We start from the raw sequence: 9730 nt of genomic DNA on the forward strand, positions 1-9730 counted from the left end.
CGCGGCGGCGGGCTACCGATATCTGAGCTTTATGGATGCCTACTCTGGCTACAATCAGATACCGATGCATCGACCCGACGAGGCTAAAACAGCATTTATAACGCCAGGAGGAACCTTCTGCTACAAGGTAATGCCGTTCGGCCTAAAAAACGCGGGGGCGACATACCAAAGACTGATGAACAAAATATTTGGTGACCTCATGGGCAAGACGGTGGAGGTTTATGTGGATGACATCCTCGCAAAGACCGCGTGACCCGATGACCTTCTGAATGACCTGAGAAGTGTATTCGCATCTCTCCGACAACACGGCATGAGGCTTAATCCCCTCAAATGTGCCTTCGCCATGGAAGCTGGAAAGTTCCTAGGATTCATGATAACCCAAAGAGGGGTAGAAGCTAACCCGGAGAAATGCCAAGCGGTACTCCAGATGAAGAGCCCGGGTTGTATCAAAGATGTCCAAAGATTGGCAGGGCGACTAACCTCGCTATCCCGTTTTCTCGGAGCTTCGGCAACAAAGGCCCTACCTTTCTTTAACCTCATGAAGAAAGGGATAGCATTCGAATGGATGCCCGCGTGCGAGGAAGCCTTTAGACATTTCAAGGAATCCTAGCGGCACCCCCCGTACTCGGAAAGCCAAAGGTCGGAGAACCGCTATACCTATACCTCGCCATAATAGGAGAAGCCCTAGCCGCGGTTCTAGTACGAGAGGAAGGAAGGGCTCAACAGCCGATCTATTTCGTGAGCAGAGCCCTACAAGGGGTGGAACTAAGGTACAGCAAACTGGAAAAGTTAGCTCTGGCACTCTTGACCACTTCGAGAAGGCTAAAACAATACTTCCAAGGCCACCAGATCATCGTAAGGACGGACCAAGGAATTCGGCAAGTACTCCAGAAACCCAATTTGGCGGGAAGAATGATGACATGGTCCATCGAACTCTCCCAATACGACATACGGTACAAGGCTCGACAAGCGATCAAGGCGCAAGCGATGGCGGATTTCCTGGTAGAAGTGACTGGAGAACCAACCGAGGAAACGGGCACACGATGGAGGCTCCATGTGGACAGGGCCTCCAACCAGACGTCCGGGGGCGCCGGAATCATCCTAGAGAGCCCAGTTGGGGTCGTGTACGAGCAGTCGATCAAGTTTGAATTCCCCGTTTCGAACAACCAAGCGGAGTACGAAGCCCTTATAGGAGGCTTAACCCTAGCGACGGAGGTCGGAGCGACAAGGTTGGAAATATGCAGCGATTCGCAGGTCGTCACCTCCCAAGTAAACGGGAGCTACCAAGCCAGGGACTCGCTACTACAAAAGTACTTGGAGAAAGTCAAGGATTTGAGCCGAAAGTTTGAAGAAATCACGATCCACCACGTTCCGAGAGAAAGGAATACACGGGCAGACCTCCTATTGAAGTTGGCCAGCACAAAACCGGGAGAAGGCAACCGATCTCTAATCCAAGGAATGATGAAGGAGCCGGCAGTCACCTTGCACCTCTCGAAGCTAAGCCCCTCATGGTTGGACCCCATCACCGACTTCTTAGAAAACGACAGACTTCCCGACAACGAAAAAGATGCTAAGAAACTAAGAAGGGAAGCAGCCAGGTATGCGATCATCCAGGGTCAATTGTTCAGGAAAGGATTCAACCAGCTCCTGCTGAAATGCCTGCACCCCAACCAAACGGACTACGTCCTCAGGGAAGTCCATGAAGGGTGCTGCGGCCATCACATAGGAGGCAAAGCCCTGGCAAGAAAATTAATCCGGGCCGGATACTATTGGCCGTCAATGATGGCTGACTCCAAAGAATTCGTTAGGAAGTGCGTCAAATGCCAAGAAAATGCCAACTTCCACAAAGCACCGGCCCTCCGAACTTAGCTTGCTAACGTCCTCCCGGCCATTCTCACAATGGGGAGTCGACCTCTTAGGGCCCTTCCCGGTTGGCCCCGGACAAGTCAAGTACCTTATAGTCGCTATTGACTACTACACCAAACGGATAGAGGCCGAGCCGCTGGCCAGCATATCTTGGTGCACGAAATTGTGATTCATTCTTTTTACAACTCAAACAGTCCCCGGTAATGGCTCCAAATACTTGGTGCTTAATACCATGGTCTAAACATAATTTCACAACTTCGCACAACTAACCAGCAAGTGCACTGGGTCGTCCAAGTAATAAACCTTACGCGAGTAAGGGTCGATCCCACGGAGATTGTTGGTATGAAGCAAGCTATGGTCACCTTGTAAATCTTAGTCAGGCAGATTCAAATGGTTATGAATGATATATGAATAAAGCATAAAACAAGGATAGAGATACTTATGTAATTCATTGGTGAGAATTTCAGATAAGCGTATGGAGATGCTTTGTCCCTTCCGTCTCTCTGCTTTCCTACTATCTTCATCCAATCCTTCTTACTCCTTTCCATGGCAAGCTGTATGTTGGGCATCACCGTTGTCAGTGGCTACAATCCCGTCCTCTCAGTGAAAATGTTCAACGCACCCTTTCACGGCACGGCTAATCATCTGTCGGTTCTCAATCAGGTTGGAATAGAATCCATTGATTCTTTTGCGTCTGTCACTAACACCCAGCCTTCAGGAGTTTGAAGCTCGTCACAGTCATTCAATCATTGAATCCTACTCAGAATACCACAGACAAGGTTTAGACCTTTCAGATTCTCTTGAATGCCTCTATCAATTCTAGCTTATACCACGAAGATTCTGGTTAAGGAATCCAAGAGATATCCACTCAATCTAAGGTAGAACGGAGGTGGTTGTCAGGCACACGTTCATGGGTGAGAATGATGATGAGTGTCACGGATCATCACATTCATCAAGTTGAGGAACAAGTGATATCTTAGAACAAGAACAAGCTGAATTGAATAGAGGAATAATAGTAATTGCATTAATACTCGAGGTACAGCAGAGCTCCACACCTTAATCTATGGTGTGTAGAAACTCCACCGTTGAAAATACATAAGAACAAGGTCTAGGCATGGCCGAATGGCTGGCCTCCCAATGATCTAAGATAGCATAAAACTGATCAAAGATAGCTACCCCGATGAGAATACAATAGTAAAAGGTCTTATATGTAGAGAACTAGTAGCCTAGGGTTTACAGAAATGAGTAAATGACATAAAAATCCACTTCCGGGCCCACTTGGTGTGTGCTTGGGCTGAGCATTGAAGCTTTCATATATAGAGACTTTTCTTGGAGTTAAACGCCAGCTTTTGTGCCAGTTTGGGCGTTTAACTCCCATTCTTGTGCCAGTTCTGGCGTTTAACACCGGGCAGTTTTGAGCGGATTTGGAACGCCGGTTTGGGCCATCAAATCTCGGACAAAGTATAAACTATTATATATTGCTGGAAAGCCCAGGATGTCTACTTTCCAACGCCGTTGAAAGCGCGCCAATTGGGCTTCTGTAGCTCCAGAAAATCTACTTCGAGTGCAGGGAGGTCAGAATCCAACAGCATTTGCAGTCCTTTTCAGTCTCTGAATCAGATTTTTGCTCAGGTCCCTCAAATTCAGCCAGAAAATACCTGAAATCACAGAAAAACACACAAACTCATAGTAAAGTCCAAAAAAGTGAATTTTAACTAAAAACTAATAAAAATATACTAAAAACTAACTAAAACATACTAAAAACATACTAAAAATAATGACAAAAAGCGTATAAATTATCCGCTCATCACATATCCTCGTCCAATTGCAGGAAATTCATGTGGAGACAGGTGATAACACGATTCGGTATCCCAGAAGCCGTCATCTCGGACAACGGAACACAGTTCACCGACAAGAAATTCACGGAGTTCCTCACCGGCCTGGGCATAAAACAGAAGTTCTCCTCGGTGGAACACCCCCAAACAAACGGACAGGTCGAGTCCGCAAACAAGATCATCCTGCTAGGACTTAAGAAGCGGCTAGACAATAAGAAGGGTGCTTGGGCCGACGAGCTCGCCTCGGTCCTCTGGTCCTACCGTACAACCGAGCAATCTTCCACTAAGGAGACCTCCTTTCGGCTAACGTACGGGCTAGATGCGGTAATACCTGTGGAAATCGGGGAACTGAGCCCACGGCTACTGTTGAAGGGAGTAGAGGAAGCTATAGAGAAGGATCTAATAGAGAACTAGTAGCCTAGGGTTTACAGAAATGAGTAAATGACATAAAAATCCACTTCCGGGCCCACTTGGTGTGTGCTTGGGCTGAGCATTGAAGCTTTCATATATAGAGACTTTTCTTGGAGTTAAACGCCAGCTTTTGTGCCAGTTTGGGCGTTTAACTCCCATTCTTGTGCCAGTTCTGGCGTTTAACACCGGGCAGTTTTGAGCGGATTTGGAACGCCGGTTTGGGCCATCAAATCTCGGGCAAAGTATGGACTATTATACATTGCTGGAAAGCCCAGGATGTCTACTTTCCAACGCCGTTGAAAGCGCGCCAATTGGGCTTCTGTAGCTCCAGAAAATCTACTTCGAGTGCAGGGAGGTCAGAATCCAACAGCATCTGTAGTCCTTTTCAGTCTCTGAATCAGATTTTTGCTCAGGTCCCTCAATTTCAGCCAGAAAATACCTGAAATCACAGAAAAAAACACAAACTTGTAGTAAAGTCCAAAAAAGTGAATTTTAACTAAAAACTAATAAAAATATACTAAAAACTAACTAAAACATACAAAAAACATACTAAAAATAATGCCAAAAAGCGTATAAATTATCCGCTCATCACATATCCTCGTCCAATTGCAGGAAATTCATGTGGAGACAGGTGATAACACGATTCGGTATCCCAGAAGCCGTCATCTCGGACAACGGAACACAGTTCACCGACAAGAAATTCACGGAGTTCCTCACCGGCCTGGGCATAAAATAGAAGTTCTCCTCGGTGGAACACCCCCAAACAAACGGACAGGTCGAGTCCGCAAACAAGATCATCCTGCTAGGACTTAAGAAGCGGCTAGATAATATGAAGGGTGCTTGGGCCGATGAGCTCGCCTCGGTCCTCTGGTCCTACCGTACAACCGAGCAATCTTCCACTAAGGAGACCCCCTTTCGGCTAACGTACGGGCTAGATGCGGTAATACCTGTGAAAATCGGGGAACTGAGCCCGCGGCTACTATTGAAGGGAGTAGAGGAAGCTATAGAGAAGGATCTAATAGACAAAACCAGGGAAACGGCCCACTTGACGAAAACAGCACTAAAACAAAGAATGGCCCTGCGCTACAACGGCAAAGCACTCAAAAGGAAGTTTGAAGCAAACGACCTCGTCCTAAGGCGCAACAACATCGGCTTACCGACCCCGGGAGAAGGCAAACTGGCAGCAAACTGGGAAGGGCCCTACAGAATTAAGGAGGTGATCGGAAAGGGCGCGTACAAATTGGAAAAGCTCAATGAACGCCAATAACTTGAGAAGGTTTTACTCCTAAATCGTTTGCTTTGTAACAACACCTTAATACCTTTGCTACAATGATAAGATTTACTTAATTAACAATCCGACACAAAACTCACTGGCAAGTGTACCGGGTCGCATCAAGTAATAATAACTCACATGAGTGAGGTCGATCCCACAGGGATTGAAGGATTGAGCAATTTTAGTTTAGTGGTTGATTTAGTCAAGCGAATCAAGTATTGGTTGAGAGTTTTGTATCCAATAGCAATTAAACAACAGGAAATGTAAAGGGGGAAGGGAAGATTGCAGTAAATTAAAGGACAGGAAAATAAAAGTGCTAAATCTTAAAGAACAAGAAATTAAATGACTGAAACTTAAAGTGCAAGAAATGTAAATTGCGGTAACTTAAAGTGCAAGAAATGTAAAGTGCTTGAATATAAAAGGGGAATTAAGGATTAGGAATTCAGAATTCCAGCAAGAGAAAGTAGATTGCAACAATTAATAAAGCAGAAGATGAATTGGAAGCAACTATAATTCAAACAGAAAATGAAATTTAATTTGCAGAAGGGTTCACAGAAGAACCAAAAGTAAATTGGGATCTCAGGACTCCAGAGACTAGGTAGCAAAGCCTAGATCTCAATTGCCTTCCCAGATCCAAGCTCACAAAGCAATTAACAAGAAATTGAAGAAGAAGCAGTAAAGGGAATGTAAATGGATTCAATTATGCAGAAGAGAATTAAAGAGATTTTGAATGGAGATTGAGACAGAATTTCCTCAATTCTTCACACCCAAAACTCAAAACAAGAAAAGTAAAAGTGCCCCAGCAAGAACGAGGAAGAAGAGAGATCAATTCTCCTCCCCAATTCTCTGAAATCTCAGTGAAGTCACCAAGAGAAGTTGCAAAATTCAAAGTTCCCAAGAAAGTGCCCAATTCAAAAGTCAAGTAAAAGGTGAAAAGTAAAAGTGAAAGTAAAAAGTCCTAATTACATCAAACTAGCTCCTATTTATACACTTTCTATTCTTGGATCTTGAGATTTGGATGGGCTTTTGATTTGGTGAAGAAATGAATTAAATTGGATTTTTAATTCAATTTTTAGCCTAAAACAATTTGCTTCTAGGAGGCTGCCCTGCCCTTGTGGAGGGCAGGGCAGAAAATGGTGCATCTGACCCATGGTGCGTGCGTGTGGTGCGTTGGTGCATGCAGGATGCTGCCCTGCCCTCGCGGAGGGCAGGGCAGAACTTTTTGGTGCACCAGATTGGTGCCTATGCGTGCTGCTGGTGCTGCCGAGCCTTCCCTTGGTGCGCCAGAATGGTGCGCTGGCTGTGCACCACAAAATGCTGCCCTGCCCTCGCGGAGGGCAGGGCAGTGTTTCCAAAAGTGAAGTTCCAAGTTCGAAACTTGGTGGATGCACACGCTACTTCTTTTCCTTGGTTTTCTTGGCACCAAATTAAGGCTTAGTTTCTTGTTTCCTCATGGTGCCGTGTTCGATCCTTGTGGCAAGCAATGGTGAGCTTTTTCTTTGGATTTATTCCTTTGTTGAGCCCGATATTGCCCTTGAGGAGGGCAGGGCAGTGTTTTTGTTCCCTTTGATCCATGGCATCAATTTGTGCTCTGCCCTTGTCGTGGGCAGGGTAGTGTTGCCTTTCAAGCCTTGTTCCCTTATGTTGCCCTCCTAGAGGGCAGTGTGCCCTTGTGGAGGGCAATGCTTGCTTCCTCCATTTATGCGCCACGCCTTTTTCTCCTTGGGCCACGCTTTCTTAAGCCACGCTTTCCTTTTTTCTTTTTTTCTTCACCTACAATAAACCAAAACAACCACTCAAAGTATCACCAAATTCATAAGACTTATAAATCAATTAAAATTCAATTAAATTCAGCTTAAACCTCATGAGTTAACATTAATTTCATGGTGGTTGTTTGATTTAAAGAAGTTATGTATTTTCACTCCAAATCACTTACTTAGGATGCAAGAAAGTGCATAAATGCTAATAAAACAAGTGAAATTAGCTTGAAAAATGGGTATATGATGACCAGTCATCACAACACCAAACTTAAATCTTGCTTGTCCCCAATCAAGCATCAAAACTAAGAGAAAATGAAATGAACAAGAAAAGACAACATATCCTTATTAGGCAAATAGCAGAATGTGATTCATGGGGTTTTTATGCAGACAATGATAACTCAATTATTGTTGCTGTTACATAATACATCTTTCCATTAAAGGCTTGCTAAACTTGCTGTTATAAGGTTTATTCTTTCTTTGCTCCCTTGCTAACTTTTCTTTTCTCATAATGCTTAACAAGCTTATTCTTTTGGAGGTTTGGTGTCTAATGTTGCAGTAGTAGCCTTTGGCTTTATTTTTTCTTTCTTTTACTCAACATCTTTCCACCACAGACACATGGCTCACTAATTCTTCCTAGGATCATTGATGCCCAGCATCTCTTTGGATAACTAAATGTTCTGTAGCTAAGTTGCTCTTTATTGTGGACTTTCAATTGGCCATCCCAAATCAGTTGATCTAAGTGACCGGGTTTTAAAATACCCCTTAGAATTTACTCATCCAAGCATATCTTAGTACAAGAACACCACAGGCATATGTCCTAGGGTCCAAGCTATTGGTGTCCAACCTTTATTTTTTTGCTTTTCTTGCCACTTTGGCTTTTTCTTCTTCCTTTTCTTTCTGTTTTTGTTCTCAAGGGCTTTTTCTTTATTGGTAAGGGTCTTGATAACAGCAAGCTAACTCACACTTGAATGAGAATGAGATTATGCAACAATTATTTCATGAGTTATGCATTTAATCAAACATATATACCACCATTAACTTCCATTCTAACTCATGCAACATTGGATATTTACTTTCCAATTCAAACAATTCTCTTTTATTCAAGCATGTGGGAAACAACACAAAATTCAGCTCGGTGATGGATGACAAGCAATATGCAGATTTAGCATACATAATCAAAAATTTCACTTGCGACTAGATAAACACTTTAGCAGGATATATAATGGTTTCCATATTCAAAACAATTCACAGCAGCAAGGATTAAGTTTAGATACAACCTTTGAAGTTGCAGCCCTTTGATTCTTCCTTCTGTTGTGTTTTCTTTGAGTTAAGATGCACAATATCTTCAATTGTTGACTCATGTCCTGCATATTTCTCAAAGTTGCTTGCTTCTCAAGCCCTTAATTGCATGGTTAGTATGCATAAATTGAGTGTGGCTTTTGAATTTATTTAGGTGTTGGAGACACCAAACTTAATTGCTTGCCACTGCCTCTTATGCAACAAGTTAACCATATGTGAAACCTTGTATCCTTGCTAAAGGTTATGGAATTAAAGCTAGAAAGCAGTTAATTAGTTGGATAATTTGTTTGATTGCTTAGAGCTAGCACTATGCAAGAGGTGAGAATGTGTTTTTAAAAGAGATTTTTGGTGGAACACCAAACTTAGAATCCTTCATTCTCCCTTAGATTGTTTTGGTGTGAAACACCAAACTTAGCTCCTTGCGTTACAGACCAATTATTCAACCTTCTTATTGAAATAAGCTAGAAAAAGGAAACTACCTCAGGTTAGGTTGCCTCCCAACAAGCACTTCTTTATTGTCATTAGCTTGACATCCTCCATTCTTTGATCATGGAGGCTGAAAATCATAGTGCCTCAGCTTTTCACCTCTTATTGTGAACTTCCTTCCAGTCTCCTCTTTGATGATCTCTAGGTGTTCAAGTGAAAGGACCCGGTTCACAGTGTAGTATTCAGATAATTGTAGAGACACCTTCATTGGTTGGGTGTTTAACACCACTTTATCCCCTGGTGAAAAGCCTTCAGTAGGGATTTTCTTGTTTCTCCACCCTCTTGGCCTTTTCTTCTTTTCTTTCTCAAAAGATACTCCCTGCCTTGGTTGTTCTTTGTCTGGGATGTTGAATTTTTCATCTGGGGGTTTTGGATCTAGTTCCTCCTTGACTTCTTTGGTTTGTTGCACCATCTCTACTGCTTTCAAGCATGGATTTAGAAGTCTTGGAGTTAACTCATTGACTGCCTCCTTCAAACTTTGATCTCTGGCCTTATCCTTTATAAAATCTTCTTCTTGAATGGGTTCATGCAAGGTTTTAAAAACATGGAATGCTAAATGCTCATCATGCACTCTCAGCAACAATTCCCCTTTTTCCACATCTATCAATGCTTTGCCCGTAGCTAGGAAAGGCCTTCCCATGATGATGGGAGTGTTAGGGTCCTCTTCTATATCTGAGATAACAAAGTCAGCAGGGAGAAAGAATTTTCCCACTTTTACCAACACATTCTCCACAACTCCCAGTGCTTGCTTAATGGATTTGTCAACCATTTGGAGAACTATTCGTGTGGACTTCAGCTCA

General features: G+C 43.4%; 2 protein-coding genes across 2 annotated transcripts; both read left to right on the plus strand.

Annotated features, from left to right (window-relative positions):
• The first annotated feature begins 310 nt into the window (after positions 1–310).
• Positions 311–1869, plus strand: LOC130939798 (uncharacterized). The gene is made up of 2 exons (XM_057867873.1): positions 311–418; positions 634–1869. Exons 1-2 carry the CDS (start codon positions 311–313, stop codon positions 1867–1869), a joined length of 1344 nt encoding a protein of 447 aa, XP_057723856.1.
• A 1835-nt stretch (positions 1870–3704) lies between these two features.
• On the plus strand, positions 3705–4115 carry LOC130939799 (uncharacterized). The gene has a single exon (XM_057867874.1). The coding sequence runs from the start codon at positions 3705–3707 to the stop codon at positions 4113–4115; it is 411 nt and encodes a 136-aa protein (XP_057723857.1).
• The last annotated feature ends 5615 nt before the right edge of the window (positions 4116–9730 follow it).

This window comes from Arachis stenosperma, chromosome 7 (assembly GCF_014773155.1).
Source record: "Arachis stenosperma cultivar V10309 chromosome 7, arast.V10309.gnm1.PFL2, whole genome shotgun sequence".
NCBI lineage: Eukaryota > Viridiplantae > Streptophyta > Magnoliopsida > Fabales > Fabaceae > Arachis > Arachis stenosperma.

Bases quoted from the DNA above. Each gene is read 5' to 3' on its own strand.
- LOC130939798 (XM_057867873.1), top strand. From the start codon at position 311: ATGAGGCTTAATCCCCTCAAATGTGCCTTCGCCATGGAAGCTGGAAAG. The intron at 419-633 runs GTACTCCAGATG...GTACTCGGAAAG, and splicing joins ACCCGGAGAAATGCCAAGCG to CCAAAGGTCGGAGAACCGCT.
- LOC130939799 (XM_057867874.1), top strand. From the start codon at position 3,705: ATGTGGAGACAGGTGATAACACGATTCGGTATCCCAGAAGCCGTCATC.